Source organism: Somniosus microcephalus, chromosome 8, assembly GCF_052327205.1.
Source record: "Somniosus microcephalus isolate GS21.2 chromosome 8, FLI_Smic_1.0, whole genome shotgun sequence".
Classification (NCBI taxonomy): domain Eukaryota; kingdom Metazoa; phylum Chordata; class Chondrichthyes; order Squaliformes; family Somniosidae; genus Somniosus; species Somniosus microcephalus.
In genome coordinates, this window is record NC_140994.1 from 64,697,937 (window position 1) to 64,721,710 (window position 23,774).

Here is a 23,774-nt window from a genome sequence, read left to right on the forward strand (position 1 = left end):
ATCGGATGTTGTATCGTTTGGCAGGAATCCAATTTGGCTTTTACTCAAGACATTGTGCTCCTCAAGGAAGTTTATAAGTCTTTTGTTTATGATGCTACAGAATACCTTCCCCAGGTTACTGTTTACACAGATGCCTCGATAGTTGTTTGGGTCGATTTTGTCCCCACTTTTGTATTTGGGCGTTATGAGTCCTTTGTTCCAGATATCAGGGAAATAACCGACACTCAGAACCAAGTTGAAGAGTTTTAGGATAGCCAGTTTCATTTTGTCGTCTGTGTGTTTAATCATCTCGTTTAGTATGCCGTCTGTCCCGCAAGCTTTTCCTGGTCGCAGGTCCTTGAGCTTTTCAAGAAAGTTCTTTTTCTGTTATTATGGCGTCCAGCGGGTTTTGGTTATCTTTTATGGCCATTTCTAGCTTTTCCAGTTTTTTGCATATTTGGTGTTGCTGTGGTCTTAGTGTGTTTTTCTGGTATAATTTTTCAAAGTGGTTTACCCATGTGTCCCCATTTTGAATGGCCAAATCGTCGTGTTGTTTTTTGTGTAGTGTATTCAAGTTGTCCCAGAAACAATTGGAATCAGTGGATTCCTCCATGGAGCTGAGTGTATTCTTAATATATTGCTCTTTTTTGGTTCTGAGTGTGTTTCTGTATTGTGTTAGTGTCTGACAATAAATAAGGCGTAATTCCTCGTTTTCTGGATGTCTGTGTTTTTGGTTTCTCTCTCTCTCTCACACTCCCAGTATCTCTCTCTCTCACACTCCCAATCTCTCCCTCTCTCACACTCCCAATCTCTCTCTCTCTCACACTCCCAATCTCTCTCTCTCTGACACTCCCAATCTCTCTCTCTCTCACACTCCCAATCTCTCTCTCTCTCACACTCCCAATCTCTCTCTCTCTCACACTCCCAATCTCTCTCTCTCACACTCCCAATCTCTCTCTCTCTCACACTCCCAATCTCTCTCTCACACTCCCAATCTCTCTCTCTCACACTCCCAATCTCTCTCTCTCTCACACACTCCCAGTCTCTCTCTCTCTCACACACTCCCAGTCTCTCTCTCTCTCACACACACTCCCACTCTCTCTCTCTCACACACTCCCACTCTTTCTCACACTACCAATCTCTCTCTCTCTCACACTCCCAATCTCTCTCTCACACTCCCAATCTCTCTCTCACACTCCCAATCTCTCTCTCACACTCCCAATCTCTCTCACACACTCCCAATCTCTCTCTCACACTCCCAATCTCTCTCTCACACTCCCAATCTCTCTCTCTCTCACACTCCCAATCTCTCTCTCTCTCACACTCCCAATCACTCTCTCTCTCACACTCCCAATCACTCTCTCTCTCACTCCCAATCTCTCTCTGTCTCACACTCCCAGTCTCTCTCTCTCTCACACTCCCAGTCTCTCTCTCTCTCACACTCCCAGTCTCTCTCTCTCTCACACTCCCAGTCTCTCTCTCTCTCACACTCCCAGTCTCTCTCTCTCTCACACACTCCCAATCTCTCTCTCACACACTCCCAATCTCTCTCTCACACACTCCCAGTCTCTCTCTCACACACTCCCAGTCTCTCTCTCTCTCTCACACACTCCCAGTCTCTCTCTCTCTCTCACACACACTCCCACTCTCTCTCTCTCACACACACTCCCACTCTCTCTCTCTCACACACACTCCCACTCTTTCTCACACTACCAATCTCTCTCTCTCACACTCCATCTCTCTCTCTCACACTCCCAGTCTCTCTCTCTCTCACACTCCCAGTCTCTCTCTCTCTCACACTCCCAGTCTCTCTCTCTCACACTCCCAGTCTCTCTCTCTCACACTCCCAGTCTCTCTCTCTCACACTCCCAGTCTCTCTCTCTCTCACACTCCCAGTCTCTCTCTCTCTCTCACACTCCCAGTCTCTCTCTCTCTCAGTCCCAGTCTCTCTCTCTCTCACACTCCCAGTCTCTCTCTCTCTCACACTCCCAGTCTCTCTCTCTCACACTCCCAATCTCTCTCTCTCACACTCCCAGTCTCTCTCTCTCACACTCCCAGTCTCTCTCTCTCACACTCCCAGTCTCTCTCTCTCTCACTCCCAGTCTCTCTCTCTCACACTCCCAGTCTCTCTCTCTCACACTCCCAGTCTCTCTCTCTCACACTCCCAGTCTCTCTCTCTCACACTCCCAATCTCTCTCTCTCTCACACTCCCAATCTCTCTCTCTCTCACTCCCAATCTCTCTCTCTCACACTCCCAATCTCTCTCTCTCACACTCCCAATCTCTCTCTCTCTCACACTCCCAATCTCTCTCTCTCTCACTCCCAATCTCTCCCTCTCTCACACTCCCAATCTCTCCCTCTCTCACACTCCCAGTCTCTCTCTCTCACACTCCCAATCTCTCTCTCTCTCACACTCCCAATCTCTCTCTCTCTCACACTCCCAGTCTCTCTCTCTCTCTCTCTCTCAATTCAATTCAATTCAATTCAATTCAAATCACTTTATTGGCATGATAAGGTACATCTTATGTTGCCAAAGCATCGAAAAACATTTATGGTTGAACACATAAACGCAGATCTATTCATACAGTGTATAAACAGATATATCCCCGAGTGTATAAATATACATTCGTATAATTTGTATATACTCTTTTCTTAGGTTTACTGGTTGTCCCTCTGTTTATGGCAAGCTGTAACATAGTGTGCCGCTAAGGTTACACAATTTCTCTCTTCCCCTAGTAGGTATGGGAGTTTTTGGTCGTCATTCAAATTTCTGAATTCAGGGCATATTTTTGTGAATTTTTGGTAGAAATTCTCCCTGATGCCCTGATATTTTCCACAAGCTGTGAGGAAGTGTCTCTCTGTCTCCACCACTCCCTGACTGCAGTGAGAGCATATCCTGTCCTCTCTTGGCAGCCGGGTCTGTCTGTGTCTGCCTTTTTCGATGGCCAGGCTATGTTCACTAAGTCTTTCTCAGTTTGCTATCCTTTACCATGGTCAGGTATTCGGCCATGTTGTATTGTCTGTTTAGGGCCAAGTAGCAATTGAGTTTGTTTTGGGTTTTTGTTGTTTCTGCCCAATATGACAGGTATTTTTCCTTTTGCTTAGTGACAATTGTGTTGGGTTGAATTCTCTGTGCTACGATGTCACTGTCCTGGGGCTGGTTATTGTTAGTAGTGTTAGTAGTTACTTCACTGAGTCCCAGGACTAGTTGACTGAGGGTATTCTTCTTTATGGTCCTCTCTTGGCATTTCAAGGCTTCGTAATGATAGCAGTGGGGGTTGCTCATTTTTAGGTGTTTCCAAAATTTGGTGGCTCTTTTTTGGATAGTAATTATTCGTGGAAATTGGCCTAGTTCTGCCCTGCATGCATTGTTTACGGTTTTCCTTTGAGTCCGGAGGATACTTTTACAGAATTCTGCATGTAGGATCTCAATTGGGTGTTTGTCCCATTTTGCAAATTCTTGTTGTGTTAGCAGTCCCCACACTTCACTGCCATAGAGTGCAATTGGTTCAATTACTGATTTAAAAATTTTGAGCCAAATGCTAATTGGGATTTCTATTTGGATTGATTTTTTAATGGCATAGAAAGCCCTTCTAGCTTTCTCTTTCAGTTCATTCACAGCCAGATGAAAATTTCCCGTAGAGCTGATTTTTAAGCCCAAGTATGTGTAGTTAGTGGTTTGTTCAATTTTAGTTGTTCCTAGTGTGAAATTTATTCTGGGTCCCTGATGTCTGGATCTTTGCTGGAACACAAGGACTTTGGTTTTTTGGGGGTTTATTGTCAGGGCCCAGGTCTGACAGAATGACTCTAGCAGATCCAGGTTCTGCTGTAGACCCTCCTTAGTTGGTGACAGCAGAACCAGGTCATCTGCATAGAGGAGGAATTTAACCTTGGATTCATATAGGGTGAGGCCAGCTGCTGTAGATTGTTCAAGTAGTTTTGCCAATTCATTTATGTAAATATTAAAGAGTGTCGGTGAGATGGGCGAGCCCTGCGTCACACCACGCCCCTGTGGGAAGTATTTTGTTTGTTTGTCTCCAATTTGAACTGCACATTTATTGTTTGTATACATTGATTTAATTACATCATATGTTTTTCCCCCTACACCACTTTCAATAAGTTTCAAGAATAGACCGTCGTGCCAGATGGAATCGAAAGCCTTCTGGAAATGTATAAAGCAGGCAAAAATTTTGCTTTTGTTTTGATGAACATGTTTGTCAATTAGGGTCTGTAGGGTGAAGATATGATCTGATGTTCTATAGTTTGGTAGGAATCCAATTTGTGACATTGTGCTCCTCAAGGAAGTTTATAAGTCTTTTGTTTATGATACTACAGAAAACCTTCCCCAGGTTACTGTTTACACAGATGCCTCGATAGTTATTTGGGTCAACTTTGTCTCCACTTTTGTATATGGGCGTTATGAGTCCTTTGTTCCAGATATCAGGGAAGTAACCGACACTCACAACCAAGTTGAAGAGTTTCAGTATAGCCAATTTCATTTTATCGTCCGTGTGTTTAATCATCTTGCTTAGGATGCCGTCTGCCCCGCAAGCTTTTCCTGGTCGCAGGTCCTTGAGTTTTTCAAATAGCTCTTTTTCAGATATTATGGGGTCTATCGGGTTTTGGTTATCTTTTATGGCAAATTCGAGCTTTTCCAGTTTTTCGCATATTTGGTATTGCTCTGGGCTTAGTGGCCTAGAAATTCAGTATAGCCACTTTTGGGGCGGTAAAGTCGGGCGGCTGCTAAAGTTTGCGCCTGGCGCAAAGTGGAGGCCACTTTGCCGATATTCAGTAGCTTTGGCCAAGGAGTTTGCTCGAGCGCTAAAACTGGCGATGCACGGCTATCTTTAGGCGCTAAGCCGGCGGTGCAGATTGATACCGCCGAGGCCGGGCGCAGCGCAGGTGCGGTCATTTCTTGATTGACAGCAGACACCCTGGCGCCGGCCAGCTCTTAAAGGGGGAAGGGTCGACTTGGTCTGCTGCCACGCCCTGGATACTGCAGCCCTCCAGCTAGGCCTAAACACTGCTGCTGGAGAGAAATAGCGCCAGGAAGGATGCAGAGGGCCCGTGAGCGAGCGCAACGCTTCTCTGCCCATGATTTAAAGGTGCTGGTTAGGGCTTTGGAGAGGAGACGCCATATCTTGTTCCCGGACAGTGGCAAGAAGCCTGCCACCAGGGTGTACAGGAGAGCCTGGAGGGATATCGCCCAGAGGGTCACAGCCACCTGCGATGTCCCCAGGACTGGTGTCCAATGCCGGAAAAAGTTTAACGACCTCACTCGGATTGTCAGGGTGAGTACCCTTTCCAGTGTCCTCCTCATCCTTGCATGTGCACCTCACATTATGGGCAAAGGGACCTCAAAGCCCTAATGGCCAGCCCTCATCCAGCAGCTATGGCACTGGCATGAACAGCAATTGCACTTTCTGCACTTTACACACTGGCCAAGCTATTCGACCATGGGAGGCAGTGCATACAGCAACAGGGCACCACACTGGCCAAGCTATTCGACCATGGGAGGCAGTGCACACAACAACAGGGCACCACACTGGCCAAGCTATTCGACCATGGGAGGCAGTGCACACAACAACAGGGCACCACACTGTACTTAGAGGCCGTCCTTTCTCTTGCAGGCCAAGCTGGCCCAGAATCTGAGGAGCCGGACTGTCACCGGGGGAGGCCGTCCCCAGTTCCAGCAGCTCAGTGACCTGGAGGAGCGCGTGGGTCGACTCATGGGTGGCCGGCTGATTGGCCCCGTTGCATGTGGAGATGTCGACCCTGTGCTGGGCCCCAATGGTAAGGACATGACCTTTTGGACCTCTCTCGTTCCCCTTGCGCTTCAGATCTACATCCTTTGCCACTGTCCGACCAATGCGCTGAATGCCACCACTCATGCCTCCCTCGCTGACGCCCTGTCCTCACTCTAAAGCTACTCTTGTGCCTTCCTGCTTTCAGCTGGTGAGGAGGAGGTCCCTGAAGCTGCCAGTGACAGTCCCTCGGAAGAGGAGGACGAGGAGGAGCAAGAGGAAGGCGGCCCATCGGGGGAACCCTCATCCGCGCCAGGGGATGGCAATGGAGGGGACACGTCTTCCCTGGAGGAGAGCCAGGGGGAAGTGTTGCAGGGGGGTGTAGCTCCTGTGCCCAGTGGCGTCGAGCCACGTGGGAAGGGTCGGGCAGCTCGGCTGCCTTCTCCCCAGAGGGGGGAAGTGTTGCAGGGGAGTGTAGCTCCTGTGCCCAGTGGCGTCCAGCCACGTGGGAAGGGTCGGGCAGCTCGGCTGCCTTCTCCCCAGAGGGGGGAAGTGTTGCAGGGGAGTGTAGCTCCTGTGCCCAGTGGCGTCCAGCCACGCGGGAAGGGTCAGGCAGCTCGGCTGCCTTCTCCCCAGAGGGGGGGAAGTGTTGCAGGGGAGTGTAGTTGCTGGGCCCAGTGGCGTCCAGCCACGCGGGAAGGGTCGGCCAGCTCGGTGGCCTTCTCCCCAGAGGGAGAGTCCGGCCTCCAGTCCGGAGACGGTCCTCGCCCAGGAGGTGCGCCTCCTCGATCAAATGTCCGCGGACTCGGATCGCCGGCACACCGAGTTCATGGGGGTTGTGGCACGGTTGCCTGAGGCCATCGAGTCCCTGGCTCATAGTGTGTCCGATTTCGGGGCCTCACAGGCCAGGGGTTTCGAACAACTCGGGGCAGCACAGGCCAGGGGTCTCGAACAATTCGGGGCAGCACAGGACGTGAGTCGGGCCGAATTGAGGGCAGCACAGGACGCGAGTCGGGCCGAATTCAGGGCAGCACAGGACGCGAGTCGGGACGACTTCAGGGCAGCACAGGCAGCGAGTGGCCAGTTGATCAGTGGTGCCGTGCAGTCACTGGCTGGTCTGATGCGGGCACAGACCAGGGCAGTACGGGCACTCACTGCTGCCACACTCGCTGTGTCAGGCAGGCATCGCCAGGGCACCCGCCGCGCTGCAGCAGCACAGCGGTCTGGCCTTCAGCAGATTGCTGCGCTTGCTGCAGTGCCAGCCTGGCCAAGTGCCAGTGTCTCAGGTGAGCAGCGAGCGCCTGGCATCAGCCAGCTTGCCCCCATTGCTGCAGCCGCCACTGCCACTCCCCCAGCGAAGCTGCCACGAGCTGCTGGAGAGACTGATGCTGCCCAGCCACAGCTGCAGCAGTCAGCAGCCGGCCCCTCGAGGGCCAGAGCTCGTGTAGGCCGACCCCCAAGGGCATCTGCCGTCACGCAATGTGCCCCTCAGGAGCCTTCCCCCAGCCTTGCAGCACCCACAGGGCCCAGGTTGAGGCGGAGCAGCAGGTCGGCCAGGGGCCGGAAAAGGCTGGACAAGGACTCGCCCTCTCGGCACACAAAGTAGAGTGTGTTGCCAAATGTTTTTTTATATGGGGGTGGTTGTGTTGTCTATTGGGGGGGGGGGGGGTTGTTTTGGTAAGGCCGAGGATGAAGGCCATTTGGATGGGAAAGTTTTGTTATTCCTCCCCAGGTTGTGGGAGTGAGTCATGTGTTTGACTGTTTTTTGGGGGTGTTGTCTGTTTTTGGGTTTCATGTGGGAAGGGCCCTGAGTTTGTTCAATAAAGCTTTTTCTTTATTCAGCTTGTCCATGTTTGATGTTTGAAGTGGTTGTTGCGTTAACCGGCTGAGGGCTTGCGGAACGGCTGCATTCCTGTCCCTTCATTGCCACAAGCCATTCCCTGACAGGGGGCCTAGAAGTGTCGTTCAATAAGCCGCCGACGGACGGCCCTTGGACCTTGTGGCTCCCTCCTGGGCTGGTACTCCTCCTCCTCCTCCTCCTCATCATGGTCCTCCTGCTCCTCCTCCTGAGATGGTGGTCCAACGTGAGGTGGCAGTGCCTGAGTCCTGCGGATAGCCAGGTTGTGCAGCATGCAGCAAACGACGACGAACTGGGAGACTCTATCCGGCGAATACTGCAGAGATCGGCCGGAGCGATCCAGGCAGCGGAACCATTGCTTGAGGACGCCAATCGTTTGCTCTATGATGTTCCTTGTGGCTTGATGGCTTTCGTTGTATGCCTCCTCAGCAGGGGTCCTGGGCGCGCGGAGCGGGGTCATGAGCCATGTACACAAAGGATAGCCTTTGTCCCCGATAAGCCATCCTCTTGGGGGAGGCTGTGCCTGGAACATGTCAGCCACAGTAGTCTGGCGCAGGATAAATGCATCGTGGCTGCTGCCTGGAAAGCGGGCATTGACAGCTAGGATGCGCTGCCTGTTGTCACACGCCAGCTGTACATTGAGGGAATGGTAGCCCTTCCGGTTGCGGTAATCCTCGGCATTGTCGATAGGTGCCCGCAAAGCCACATGCGTGCAGTCAATGGCGCCCTGCACCATGGGGAAGTCCGCGATCCTCGCAAATCCGACTGCACGCTGCTCCTGCCTCTCCAGGGTCATGGGGAAGGAGGTGAATTGGTGTCTCCTTGTGAAAAGGGCATCGGTGACCTGCCGGATGCAGCAATGCACGGCGAACTGGGATATGTTAGCTATGTCCCCAGCAGCGGCTTGGAAGGAGCCGCTTGCATAAAAGTTCAGAGCCACCGTGACCTTCACTTCCACCGACAGACGTCCTGCACATCAGCTGTGGACGCAGATCTCTGTGAAGCAGCTGGCAGATCTCTGCAACCACCTCCCTTCTGAAGCGCAGCCTCTTAACACACTGCGCGGCAGTCATGGTGAGATAGGACACCTGCTGGCGGTATTCCCTGAGTGGGTAAGGCCTACGTTGCCGACGCCTGATGCCCCCTCTGCGTCTAGGCATGGCTGCCCCTCTCACACAGCGTCTGTGAGCCCTTCGCACATAATGCTGGAACTGAGGGTTGGAACCCCATGCAGCCCCCATAATATACTTGCAAACAATGAAATCACAATGAGGCAAATTTCCAAGCTCTGGCCAGAAGCCAAAAATACCTCTCCTATGTTGGGCCAAATCAGTAAGGTCTCTTCCTTGGTCTCTGTCCAGAAATCCGTTGCACAAAAGTCATTGCAGCAAAATGGCTGGCCTTTATAGTTCAGTGTAAGTGCCCTTTAATTAGCGCTCCCCGAGGCCCGCAGGGCCTCTGCTGCGTTCCACTTCACAGTTCTTAGCACCGCCACGCCCACATTGGGCGGGCGTGACTGAAGTTCCGGTTTGGGGCGCACAAAGGGCGTTGCACGACGAAATGACGTCATAAGCTGCGCGCGCAGCTGAGCGCGCGCAAACACTTTGCGCCGGCGCTAAATGTCTACTGAAGTTGGGCGTAGGCGCAGATCGCCCTGCGCCCGGCCGCTAAGTGCCTAGCGCTCGAGATCTACTCCTCCTAAGGCGCTAACGGCTGGCGCACGCAACTGAATTTCTAGGCCAGTGTGTTTTTCTGGTATAATTTTTCAAAATGGTTTTCCCATGTGTCTCCGTTTTGAATGGCCAATTCATCGTGCTGTTTTTTGTGTAATGTATTCCAGTTGTCCCAGAAACAATTGGAATTAATGGATTCCTCAATGGAGATGAGTGTATTCTTAATATACTGCTCTTTCTTGGTTCTGAGTGTGTTTTTGTATTGTGTTAGTGCCTGACAATAAAGTAAGGCGTAATTCCTCTTTTTCTGGTTGTCTGTGTTTTTGGTTTGATATTTTTCTGAGTTTTTTCCTCATGTTCTGGCAATCGGAGTCAAACCATTTTTCGTAGTTTTTTGTTTTGGGTTTGTTCTTGCGAACTTTCAAGTTTGACATTGATGCCAAATTATCAAAAATATTATTTAGGTTATTCACTGCCCGGTTTACGCCTTCTTTATTGTGTGTGTATGTATTTTCCAGAAAGGTGTCCAAGAGAGCTTGAGTTGATTGATTGCTAATTGCTTTCTGGTATTTTTCCGTGCTGTTTTTGGCCCATCTGTAAGATTTTTTAATGTTGTACAGCTTACTGGGTTGTGTTTCTGTGTTGGTTGTTTCTGTCCTTTTAAGATATGCAGTAATTTGACTGTGATCTGACAGTGTTGTTTGTGGTTTGACTGTGAATGCTCTGAAAGAGGATGGGTCCAGATCCGTAATCATATAGTCTACGGTGCTGAAGCCAAGAGGTGAGCAATAGGTGGATCTTCCTAGGAAGTCTCCCAATAACCTACCATTGACAATGTACAGACCCAGGCTTCGACAGAGTTGCAGGAGCTGTTTTCCGTGAGCATTTGTCTGTTTGTCGCAGTTATGCCTGTGTGGATGGGAAGGGAGATCAAAGTGGTTATTCCCAAATATGTAATTATTCCCCTGATTATTGGTGAAGTCTGGTTCTTCGCCAGTTCTTGAGTTGAGGTCACCACAGATCAACACATTTCCCTGGGCCTGGAATTGGATAATCTCCTTCTCTATGTTGGAGAAGGTGTCCTCTTTGAAGTACGGGGATTCTGTCGGGGGGATATAAAGAGTGTGCAAATGAAAACATCTTTCATGCTAGAGATGATGCCCCTCTTAAGTTTGAGCCATAAGTGGTTTTCGCCCTTTTTTATAAATTTAATGTAATTCCTAAGCTCTGCTTTAATCCAAATCAGTATGCCTCCAGATTCTCTGCCCTGGGTTACTCCTGGCAATTTATTGGAGGGGACCACCAGCTCTGTGTACCCAATGGGACAGCCAGTGTGCCCTTCTCCTCTACACCAGGTTTCCTGTAAAAAGATATCTAGATCTTTAATCTCATCTAGGAACTCTGGGGTCCCACTGTTCATGCCAAGCATAGAAGAGCGTAGACATTGGATATACCGGGTTGAGGTATATAAGGATTTCATGCTAAAATTCATCTTTTACTGTGATGGGTTAAAATATGATAAATAGTGATATGTGTTTGTCATGTCTAAATGGGGAAAAAAGAACATTTCAATTGTCTATAAATGCTGAGGATAATTGGTTACAACTCTTTCTAACAACTAGTCCTTATTTTTTTCTGATCCATAAGGCGGGAGTAGATGCTGCTGATCGCCTGCATTATGTCTCTTAATGGATTGTCTCTGCCTGTGGTATTGTGTACGCCCTGAGCACCTCTCCCTCTGCCTGGCTGGGGGTGGTCCTGTTCCCCTGTAAGGCAGGAGTGGTGCAGGTCTGACATTGTTGTTGTGCGTGGGGATCCTCTCTGGTCCCGGTTGGTGTGGTGGTGGTCTCTGTAGTAGTCCTGGTCTGTATCCCGTTGGTCTTTGGTGATCGGGGGGGGGGGGGGTCCTTTTGGGATCTGGGTGTGGACCCGGTTAAAAGCGACGTCCTTCAGGGCCTTCGCAAAGACCGACATTCGTTTCCTGTGGATATGGACTTGGTCGTAAAGACATTCCACATCGAGGGTGGGGTGTTGGGCCAGGTGCACGTTATGTTTTAATTCACAGTCTCTTGCTATGCTTGCATTTATCTTGTGGATTGTTTTGTTGTTGAAGTCTCTTCTCGGCAATAGTGTGGAAACAGTGATTCTAGTGTTTGGGAAGGTGTCGCTTGCCTTCTCAATCACTGATCCGGGCGATGTTGCTACCCTTTTCTGCTGGGCCCTTAGGTCATTTGTGCCGGTGTGTATTATTATGTGTTGGGGGGAGCCTAATTGGGTTTTGGTCAGCCATTCTAGGGCTCTGTCTGTTGTTGGGCACCAGAGCTTTTCTACTTTACGTCTAGGGAAGAGCCTTTTCTCCCATAGGTATTTCCCATTTGAGTCTATGAGTATTACGATGTCAGCCTTGTTGGTGTTTACTGGTTTGTGGCTTTCATCTGGGCTCACAGGTCGTGTGTTGGACTGGGGTGGTCGTGTCTGGTGTGTACATTCCTCTTGTGAGCGGCTCGGCTGTGGTTCCAAAGTGGTGGGGGCAGACTGGGCTTCAGTGTGCTGGTCGGTCTGTGTGGCTCCCCCTGTATTGTGGGTCTGCTGCTGTTGTTCAGTGTGAGAGTACAGCTGCCCAGTCGGGCTCTGTACTGTCTTATCTCTAGCCTCTGGCTGCTGGGCTAATACCGCTCTCTCTCCCCTGTGTCTCTCTTTGTCTTTCTGCAACTCTTTCACCTGCTTCTCAAGTAAGTTCAGATCCCTCCTGTGTCTCTCCCTCTCTTGTTTTTGTTCCTGTTTTATTGCTGAAATGCTGTTTTCTTGGTCGGTTTTCAGTTTAAGGACCTCCTCTGTAAGTTTAACCAGCTGTGTCTCCAGCTGGTTAAATTTCTCCTTTAGTTGTACCGGGCTGTGGGATCTCAGGGTGTGTGTCTGGTCGGAGCTGGAGGGCTCACTCACTTCCTGGCTAGGCTGCTTTTCTCTTGGTGAGTTGGAGGTGGTAGGGGGAGAGTGTGTGGCTTTCTCGCTGATATTTCCGCTGGGGCTGGTCAAATGTACCATGGGGTTGTGGGGCCCCAGGGTGTGTGCCTGGTCAGAACTGTGTGGCTTGCTCACCTCCTGGCCAGGTTGAATTACTCCAGGTGAGCTCTCTCACTCCCAATCTCTCTCTCTCTCACACTCCCAGTCTCTCTCTCACACTCCCACACTCCCAGTCTCTCTCTCTCACACTCCCAGTCTCTCTCTCTCTCACACACTCCCAATCTCTCTCTCTCTCACACTCCCAATCTCTCTCTCTCTCACACTCCCAATCTCTCTCTCTCTCACACTCCCAATCTCTCTCTCTCTCACTCCCAATCTCTCTCTCTCTCTCTCTCTCACTCCCAATCTCTCTCTCTCTCACTCCCAATCTCTCTCTCTCTCTCTCTCACTCCCAATCTCTCTCTCACACTCCCAATCTCTCTCTCTCTCTCACTCCCAATCTCTCTCTTTCTCGCACTCCCAATCCCTCTCTCTCACTCCCAATCTCTCTCTCTTCCCCCCCAATCTCTCTCTCTTTCTCTTCTCCCCCCAGTCTCTCTCTCTCTCTCCCCCAGTCTCTCTCTCTCTCACCCCCAGTCTCTCTCTCTCTCACCCCGTCTCTCTCTCCTTCCCTCTCTCTCTCCTTCCCCCCCTCTCTCTCCTTCCCCCCTCTCTCTCTCTCTTTCCCTCTCTCTCTCTCCTTCCCCCTCTCTCTCCTTCCTGCCCTCTCTCTCTCTCCTTCTCTCTCTCTCCTTCCCTCTCTCTCCTTCCCTCTCTCTCTCTCTCTCCTTCCCTCTCTCTCTCTCTCCTTCCCTCTCTCTCTCTCTCCTTCCCTCTCTCTCTCTCTCCTTCCCTCTCTCTCTCTCTCTTTCCCTCTCTCTCTCTCTCCTTCCCTCTCTCTCTCTCTCCTTCCCTCTCTCTCTCTCTCCTTCCCTCTCTCTCTCTCTCTCTCCTTCCCTCTCTCTCTCCTTCCCTCTCTCTCTCTCTCCTTCCCTCTCTCCTTTCCCCTCTCTCTCTCTCTCTCTCTCCTTTCCCCCCCCTCTCTCTCTCTCCTTCCCTCTCTCTCTCTCTCTCTCTCCTTCCCTCTCTCTCTTCCCCCCAGTCGCTCCCTCTCTCTCTTCCAACAACAACATGCCCTCAAAAAAGCCTCGGCACCACCGGGCACCCCCAGCTAGTATTTAATAAGTTGGCCTCAACTGCCTTCTGTGGTAGAGAATGTCACAGGTTCACCACTCTCTGGGTGAAGAAATTCCTCCTCATCTCAGTCCTAAATGGCTTACTCCTTATCCTTAGACTGTGACCCCTGGTTCTGGACTCCCCCGCCATCAGAAACATCCTTCCTGCATCTAGTCTGTCTAGTCCTGTTAGAATTTTATAAGTTTCAATGAGATCCCCTGTCATTCTTCTAAACTCTAGCGAATATAAGCCTAATCGACCCAATCTCTCTTCATACGTCATTCCTGCCATCCCAGGTATCAGTCTGGTGAATCTTCGCTGCACTCCCTCCATGGCAAGAACATCCTTCCTCAGATAAGGCGACCAAAACTGCACACAATACTCAAGGTGTGGTCTCACCAAGGCCCTGTACAACTGCAGCAAGACATCCTTGCTCCTGTACTCGAATCCTCTCGCTATGAAGGCCAACATACCATTTGCCTTCTTAACTGCCTGCTGCACCTAAATGCTTACCTTCAGCGACTGGTGCACAAGGACACCCAGGTCTCGTTGCACTTCCCCTTCTCCCAATCTATTGCCATTCAGATAATAATCTGTCTTCCTATTTTTGCCACCAAAGTGGATAACCTTGCGTTTATCCACATTATACTGCATCTGCCCAATCACCCAACCTGTCCAAATCATACTGGAGTTTCTCTGCATCCTCCTCACAGCACACACACCCACCCAGCTTTGTGTCGTCTGCACACTTGGAGATATTACATCTAGTTCCCTCATCTAGGTCATTAATATATATTGTGAATAGCTGGGGTCCTAGCACCGATCCCTGCGGTACCCCACTAGTCACTGCCTGCCACTCGGAAAAAGACCCGTTTATTCCAACTCTTTGCTTCCTGTCTGCCAACCAGTTCTCTATCCAAGTCAGTACCTTACCCCCAATCACATGTACTTTAACTTTGCACGCCAATCTCTTATGTGGGACCTTATCGAAAGCCTTCTGAAAGTCCAAATACACCACATCCACTGGTTCTCCCTTATCTATTCTACCAGTTACATCCTCAAAAAGTTCCAGTAGATTAGTCAAGCATGATTTACCTTTTGTAAATCCATGTTGACTTTGTTCGATCCTGTCACTGTTTTCCAAGTGCTCTTCTATTACATCTTTTATAATGGACTCTAGCATTTCCCCCACTACCGATGTCAGGCTTACCAGTCTATAATTCCCCATTTTCTCTCTACCACCTTTTTTAAATAGTGGGTTTACATTAGCTACCCTGCAATCCATGGGAACTATTCCAGAGTCTATGGAATTTTGGAAGATGACCAGCAATGCATCTACTATTTCTAGGGCCACTTCCTTAAGTACCCTAGAATGTAGATTATCAGGCCCTGGGGATTTATCGGCCTTCAATGCCGTCAGTTTCCCTAACACCATTTCCCTACAAATACTGATTTCATTCAATTCCTCCCTCTCATTAGACCCTGTGTTTCCCAACATCTCTGGGAGGTTATTTGTGTCCTCCTTTGTGAAGACAGAACCAAAGTATGTATTTAATTGGTCAGCTATTTCTTTGTTCCCCATTATAAATTCCCCTGATTCTGACTGCAAGGGACCTATGCTTGACTTCACCAATCTTTTTCTCTTCACATATCTATAGAAGCTTTTACAGTCAGTTTTTATGTTCCCTGCAAGCTTACTCTCATATTCTATTTTCCCCCTCTTAATTAATCAGTTTATCCTCCTTTGCTGAATCCTAAACTGCTCCCAATCCTCAGGTTTGCTGGTCAATTTGTATGCCCTCTCCTTGGATCTTATGCTATCCGTAATTTCCCCTGTTAGCCATAGTTGAGTCACCTTTTTTGCTTTATTTTTATGCCAAACAGGGATGAACAAATTCTGTACTTCATCCATGCGATCTTTAAATGTTTGCCACTGCCTATCCACCGTCAACCCTTTAAGTAACATTCCCCAATCCATCCTAGCCAACTCACGCCTCATACCATCGTAATTTTCTTTATTTAAATTTAGGACCCTAGTCTTGGAGTCAACTACTTTACTCTCCATCTTAATGAAGAATTCTATCATATTATGATCGCTCCTCCCCAAGGGGCCTCGCACAACAACATTGCTAATTAATCCTTTCTCATTACATAATACCCAGTCTAAGATGGCCTGATCTCTAGTTGGTTCCTCGACATATTGGTCCAGGAATCCATCCCGTATACACTCTAGGAATTCCTCCTCCACATTATTGTTACTAATTTGGTTAGCCCAATCTATATATAGATTAAAGTCACCCATGATAACTGCTGTGCCCTTATTGTACGCGTCTCTAATTTCCCATTTAATGCCATCCCCAACCTCAGCATTGTTTGGGGGTCTGTATACAACTCCCACTAACGTTTTCTGCCCCTTGGTATTTCTCAGCTCTACCCATACTGATTCCACATCATCAGAGCTAATATCCTTCCTTACTATTGTGTTAATCTCTTTAACCAGCAATGCTACCCCACTTCCTTTTCCTTTTTACCTGTCCTCCCTGAATATTGAATACCCCTGGATGTTGAATTCCCAACATTGGTCACCCTGGAGCCATGTCTCCGTAATTCCAATTACATCATATCCGTTTACATCTATTTCCGCAGCTAATTCATCCACCTATTATGAATGCTCCTCTCATTAAGACACAAAGCCTTCAGGCTTGTTTTTTTAACACTCTTAGTCCTTTTAGAATTATTATTTACTGTAGCCCTGTTTGATTTACACCCTTGATTTCTCTGCCTTCCACTTTTGCTTTTCTCCTTCCTGTCTTTTGTTTCTATCCTTGCTTCCCTTTCCTCTGTCTCCCTGCACAGGTTTCCAACCCCCTGCCATTTTAGTTTAAACCCTCCCCAACAGCACTAGCAAACACTCCCCCTAGGACATCGGTCCCGGTCCCGGTCCCGCCCAGGTGCAAACCGTCCAGATAGAAAAACATAGAATGATTCAAAAGCTGGAAATATGGCCTTGACATATCAATATGGAACATAACTACTTTTGACTTTAAGTAGAAGATAATCATACAGCAATGGCTACACAGGAGTGAGATACAAAGTTTTAACTTGATCAACAAGCTCAGATGACATCAGAAGTCAAGAGCGAAGGCTGAAGTAAGCTGAATCCCAATACAATGTTACAGGCATTGTGTTTTGTTATTTTGTTCAACAAATACCCTAGAATTTTAGCAGTTCGTAAGAGGACAGGATTTCAATTATAATTGTAACATGAGTGACTACTTTAAAATACTTGTTTTATCTGTTTGGGAAGATCAGAGAGAAGTGCTGTATTTTATTTGACTGCATTTGACCATTCTGACTCCATTCAGCATTGAAGTTAGCCCATTTCAGAACACTTTGGGCCTTACCCATTTCAGATGGAAAAAACAATTAGGGGAATCACATCTTTGTGTATATGCTACACTGCTTTGTGTGTTATGTTGCATGTTTTCTGCATTAAAAAAAAATCGTTTATGGGATGTGGGCATCGCTGGCAAAGCCAGCATTTATTGCCCATCCCTAATTGCCCTTGAGAAGGAGATGTTGAGCTGCCTTCTTGAACCTTGCAGTCCGTGTGATGAAGCTACTCCCACAGTGCTGTTAAGGAGGGAGTTCCAGGATTTTGACCCAGCGATGAAGGATCGGTGATATACTTCTAAGTCAGGATGGTGTGTGACTTGGAGGGGAACTTTCAGGTGGTGGTGTTCCCATGCGCCTGCTGCCCTTGTCCTTCTCGGTGGAAGAGGTTGCGGGTTTGGGAGGTGGTGCCGAAGAAGCCTTGGCGAGTTGCTGCAGTGCATCTTGTAGATGGTACACACTGCAGCCACGGTACGCCGGTGGTGGAGGGAGTGAATGTTTAAGGTGGTGGATGGGGTGCCAGTCAATTGGGCTGCTTTGTCCTGGATGGTGTCGAGCTTCTTGAGTGTTGTTGGAGCTGCACTCATCCAGGCAAGTGGAGAGTATTCCATCACACTCCTTACTTGTGCCTTGTAGATGGTGGAAAGGCTTTAGGGAGTCAGGAGGTGAGACACTCGTCACAGAATACCTAGCCTCTGACCTGCTCTTGTTGCCACAGTATTTATGTGGCTGGTCCAGTTAAGTTTCTGGTCAATGGTGACCCCCAGGATGTTGATGGTGGGGGATTTGGCGATGGTAATGCTGTTGAATGTCAAGGGGAGGTGGTTAGACTCTTGCTTCTTGCAGATAGTCATTGCCTGGCACTTCTGTGCTGCGAATGTTACCTGCCACTTATCAGCCCAAGCCTGAACGTCGTCGTCCAGGTCTTGTTGCATGCGGGCATGGACTGCTTCATTATCTGAGGAGTAGTGAATGGCACTGAACACTGCAGTCATCAGCGAACATTCGCATATCTGACCTTATTTTGGAGGGAAGGTCATTGATGAAGCAGCTGAAGATGGTTGGGCCTAGGGCACTGCCCTGAGCAACTCCTGCAGCGATGTCCTGGGGCTGTGATGATTGACCTTCAACCACCACAACCATCTTCCTTTGTGCTAGGTATGACGCCAGCCAGTGGAGCGTTTTCCCCCCCGATTCCCATTGGCTTCAGTTTTACTAGGACTCCTTGATGCCACACTCGGTCAAATACTGCCTTGATGTGAAGGGCAGTCACTCTCACCTCATCTCTGGAATTCAGCTCTTTTGTCCATGTTTGGACCAAGCCTGTAATGAGGTCAGGAGCCGAGTGGTCTTGGCGGAACCCAAACTGGGCATCAGTGAGCAGGTTATTTGTGAGTAAGTGCCATTTGATAGCACTGTACATTAGAACATAAGAAATAGGAGCAGGAGTAGGCCATTCGTCCCTTCGAGCCTGCTCTGCCATTCAATAAGATCATGGCTGATTTTCTACCTCAACTCCACTTTCCTGTCCTCCACATTACACTGAGTGGCTATTGTCTGAGGCTCCAAATCAAAGATGGTGCTGTTTTCTTAATTATCTTTTATAATGTCATCTTTTGGTAGACTAGTGAGGGACCTACATCTCAACTGTCAGCCTCACATTCCTTATAGTCTTTTAGGAGCTGTGTTTCCCAATAGTCTAAACAATGTCATAAGTAATTGTGTTCTTTCTGAGATCCAAAGTGTAGGTAAGAATGCAACAAATGGCAATCGCAATAATGAAGGCATCTTACCAATCAGTGGGCACGTCAATCTTCGTGATTTTAAAACTAAGATCAGCAAGTCCTCCGACTGGAACTCTGTCGCTTCCAGTAGTAAAATGTAGAAGTTGTTTCTGGAGCTCAAGATTGAATCCTAAAACCACATCCCAGAAGTACCTACCAAAGAAAGATGGGAGCACTAAATACACAATATGATTTATACAGGGAGTATACATTCATAATCTATTAGGCTAAGGATGCATTCACACTACAACTATAGCATTAGCGTGAAGTGGTTTAGCTTTGCATCGATACTGCAGTTATAGTGCAAGTGCAGACTGAATATGGAGCCAGGGCCAACCTGATGCCAGAAGGGTGCAGAGCAAGACTTCCATATAAAAAAGTTGCTATCTGAGCACAAGTGTTAACTGCAGTCATTTGCGCCTGTCCAAAGCATTCTGCAAGGTTTAGCGGCAGCTCTGGAGGAGTCCACTACCCACGTCTGTGCAGTCCTACACGAGGGCCTTTTGAATCTGTAGTTCACTGTGGAGCTCTGGGCAATTACAGGGACTTCCGCTGTGAAGCAGCCTGTGACAGAGATCCTTTGCTTAGTAGCATCTTGTAAATGCTCACATGACTAATATGGAAGCCTTGGGCCCAAATTTACAGCAAACTCTCGTGTTCAGCTTCTACATGTTTGGAATGAGCTTGAGACATAAAAGTTTAGGGCTGTGGTGACTTTGAATGCCCCAGACAATGCTGTCGCTGTGGTGGAAGTTGTCTGCAGCTTGGATTCCAGCAGATGTCATAACTCTGTCACTGAGCCCCTGGTCGATTGGAGCCTGTGAAGGTAATTTTCCTCGGAAATCACAAGGTAGATGTGCCTAGTTCTATAGACAAAGTTACTGTACATGGGTAAGAGCAGTCTGTCATGAGTGCAATCAAACCTGCTTAGCATCCCATTTTTGCTTCAAAAATGTGCCTTACCCACAAATGAAAAGAAGCAACTCTACTGCAGCAGTGCAACACTTTCCATTTCTCCCACCAACTCTACAGTGATCTCTGTGTGAGAGTGCCAAGTTTGTGTTGTGTGCTCTCATAACCAGTAGCAACTCAGTTGAGACTGCTCAAAAAATCATTTTACATAGGACCTTGCAGCCAGATAGAGGAGACTTCCATCCCATCTGTCTGAGTTGGATTGGAACCTAGGCCAGAATTTTCTTTACCTGGGCGGGTCTGGTGTGGGCGGTGGCCATAGCGGGTCACGACCCCGTTGCTGGCTCCATCCCACTCCACAGAATGACTTTATGTTAATAGGGCCTATTAAACCTGCCCTGCGTGTTACCCGGAACGATTAAATGGTGTGGGTCTGGTGACATAATTCATGACACGTTTTCAGCCAGGATCTTTAAAGGGGCCATGGCCACATTAGATTTGAAGGTTAATGTAACATAGTGCTTGACGTAAGAAAACTACTAGGCACTTGGTCAGAGTATTAAACAAGGCTTTAATCGACTGTTTCACAACATGGAAGTCTAGTTATCCTTCACTAGTTCCTGTTTACAAAATGTCCCTGAGCAAGCTCGGCCCGTGCCCGAGTATTTATACTTTCCCTGGACAGCGCCACCAGCAGGCCGCCCAGTATATTTCATAAGTCATTTCTACATAAATGGCACGATTTACGTCAGTGCTGTCAGTGCACTACAGCATTTGAGTGCTGCAAACACTTTGACAATGACTGCAGAGGCAGAGGGCTGCACCCAGGTTCTTCAATGGAGGGAGTCAGAGCATGCAGGGAGGTCTGCTTTCCTTCCAATGGGCAGAAGAGACCTCCCCATGAGACCAAAACAGCCTGGTTGGAGATTGCAGAGGAGGTCACCATCAGGCATGTGGTCAGGAGGACCTGGGTGCAGTGCCGCAAACGTTTCATTGATCTCATTAGATCAGGAAATGTGAGTACAAAGCCACACTCAACTTCATCCTGCTGTGCCTCTCATCACATCCCCATCACTCTGCCTTCCCAACCCTACTCCTGCACATCCTTACTCACACCAACATATCTTGCACCTCCACCCATCCCTCTCTCTATCAACACGATCACATCCCCATCTGACTAGCCACCCATCACAATCACCCTCATCCTAATGCAATCATACAAACTAACACACAAGGAGGCCACTTGGTATTGGCACCACACTCCATCGTAGCCTCCCTCTAAAGATGTAACCCATCCATTCCTTACACTCATTCCATCACTCTCACTCAACCTTCACTTCTTTCCCTCCTTGCAGGAAAAGAGAGCCCACAATAAGAGGGAGAGGAAGACGACTCCTCAGAGGAGCCTCCAGGGCGCACCGTTACCAGACATAAGCGCACCCAGCACCATCACAGATAAGCACACCTGGGTGGGTCCCACGCGAGACAGAGTAGTGTTGTCACCTGGTGTCTCACAACTCACAAGTGAGCAAGAGCAGATGATGGTGACTGGGGCACCAGTGGAGACTCCTCGCCAGAGGGCACAGGACACTCCTAGCTCTGCTCAGCTGCATGCAGATGCTGAGCCTCAGGGGCCGCCCAGAAAGAGGGCGATCCTGGAGGTGCAGGAAGAAGTGCAGAGGGCTGTGACAGGTTTTGCGAGCGCGATGTCTGCAAATGTTCAGAGAATGGAGGAGTCCATCCCCAACATGAGCATCACCATGTCACAGGTGATGGCGACTGTAGGCTCTTCCATGGAGAGGATGGCCAACTACATGGAGCAACTAATGCGCCACTCATAGGAGCACATGGTCTCTATGGAGAATAGATGGCAGAGGTTCATCGACCTGCTCTCTAGGAGGGATGTCAGCGTAGACATGGGCCCCACTGATGTGCAGCAAAGTGCTCTCCAGCTCCTTGGCAGCAGGGAAGTGAGCGGGCTGCCTCTACCTCTGCTGAAGCCACAGGGCTAGCACCTCCTAGAAGTACATGGAAGAGAAAGATGACACACAAGTAGATTCACAAGGGTAGCCACTTGGGTGTTTTATCCAATGTTTGTGAAGTTTCTGTTAATGTGCCATAAAACATAAAAATCTTTATTTTCACCACTTTCCCATCTTGGACACATTTGTGTGCACCTTTGGAAGTGGCTTAGTGAGTTAGTGAATGGTGAGGCATAACGGTACCTCCAGCAATGGTGGTGAGTGTGAAAGGAATGGCTTGGTCATTGTAGGGATGCTTTATGGTGTTGGTGTGGGGTGGTGCCAACCTGGCGCATCATGTGGCAGCCATATGGGTGTACAGCGTCAAGTTAAGTAAATCTGGCCATGATGCGGCCATCCCTGGCCTCCCGGGCAGTAATGTGCTCGGGTGCTGATGCCCTCTGTCCTGTGGAGCATCAGGTGATTGCGGAGAAGGTTGGTGTTGTTGTTGTTGGTGCTGCTGGTGTGCCTGGTGCTGCTGGTGTTGTGGCTCATCATGGTTAGATTCTGAGGACCAAGGTGAGACATTATGAACAGCACCAATGTTAATGGAATAGATGGCAGGTGAATTAGAGATGACAGAAGCAATCAGTCGATGGTGAGAGAGAGCCAACGCTCCAGAGGGAAAGGCACATGGGGGCAGGATGGCGGCGGGTTCCCGACCCGATCCCAAAAATATCAACTTTCCCACCCGACCCGCCTCCATTTCTGCCCGCACGGACCCCAGAAAATTCTGGCCCTAGTTTCCAGAGGTGAATGAAAGAATTATGATGGTGAAAAATCCAGTCATATTTCTGTCAGGAAACTACATGTAAATAAAGATCATTACATGTTAACCATCTTGGTCTTAATCTCTAGAACCTATTCTCCATGCCCTTCTGCCTCTCCACCTTAAAAATCCTTCCTTCCATTTGACTCCGCTATCTCTCCTAACTCTCCCAGTGCTGTTCAGCATCCATTTTCCCCCATGTGAAGCATCTTCGGGTGGCTTCTACAGTAAAGGCACTATGAAAATGTAAGTTGTTGCACACTGCAGCACAGAAGTAGTAATTATCTCACTGGTCTTGCGCCCTGTTGTGTCTAATTACCCTTGCTATTACAATTTCAGCTATAAAATTAGCTCAGGTACAACCCACTAATTTGATGGCTCCACAAAACAATTAAAACCAGTCAGTAAATCCTCATCAATTTGATGTAAGCTCCTCAGAACTGCAGAAATAAAAGCAAATATACAAACTCTATAATAAAGTTGCAAGCACATTCCCAGTGATTATAACATGCTTTAAACTAAAAAATACATCCACACCGACTTGTCACAAACAAGAATTCTGGCATTCTGGTATCTCTCTGGTCTTTAAGTGCATTAATTTCAGCAAGAAGATGGTTGTGTTTACATATCCTTCCTTATAGAAGGAAAACTACTCTATAACTTTATTAAACTACATAGCATGGATAAGCACTGCTCTCAGTTTAATAAGTAAACTACAGGACTGAAGTTAAGAGTCAGAGGATAGAGAGATAACAGATTTAAGGACAAGCTAGAATAGAAAGAAAGACTTGCATTTATATAGCATCTTTCACGGCCTCAGGACGTCCCAAAGCGCTTTACAGCCAATTAAGTACTTCAGAAGTGTAGTCATTGTTGTAATGTAGGAAATGTGGCAACCAGTAAGGTCCCACAAACAGTAATGAGATAATGACTAGATAATCTGTTTTATTGATGTTGGTTGAGGGATAAAATATTGGCCAAGACACCGGGGGAGAACTCCCTTGCTCTTCTTCGAAATAGTGCCATGGAGTATCATGGGATCTTTTACGTCCACCTGAGAGGGTAGACGAGGCCTTGGTTTAATGTCTCATCTGAAAGATGGCACCTCCGACAGTGTAGCACTTCCTTAGTATTGCATTGAAATGTCAGCCTAGAATTTGTGCTCCAGTCTCCGAGGTGGGACTTGATCCCACACCACCTGACTCAGAGGCGAGAGTGCTATCACTAAGCCACGACTGTCGCCTCTGGGAATAGATGTCCTGCATGTCGTGTGTGAATATTATACACTACAAGATAGTATAAACACTTTTTTTATACTTTCAATATAAAAGTTTAAACATGCACCAGCAGTTCTATTGTACACCTTTATGTAAAGGAGCAATTTTATTCTGATTTCAAGAAAATCAGGCCCAGGTCCTGTATAAAACTGACACCATTACAAAAACAGAGCTCAGGTAATTAA

At 48.3% G+C, this 23,774-nt stretch overlaps 1 protein-coding gene and 1 long non-coding RNA gene across 2 annotated transcripts in view; one reads left to right on the top strand and one right to left on the bottom strand.

The window, feature by feature from the left end:
* Window positions 1–23,774, top strand: part of LOC147113578 (uncharacterized) — an 87,405-nt gene that overhangs the window by 42,598 nt on the left and 21,033 nt on the right. The gene's annotated exons all lie outside the window — the stretch shown is intronic.
* The window catches only part of hectd2 (HECT domain containing 2), a 206,144-nt gene that overhangs the window by 38,856 nt on the left and 143,514 nt on the right, over window positions 1–23,774 (bottom strand). The window contains exon 20 of the mRNA XM_085994823.1: window positions 18,620–18,763. Within this exon, the coding sequence (XP_085850949.1) occupies window positions 18,620–18,763 (144 nt within the window). The remainder of the gene's footprint in view (window positions 1–18,619; window positions 18,764–23,774) is intronic.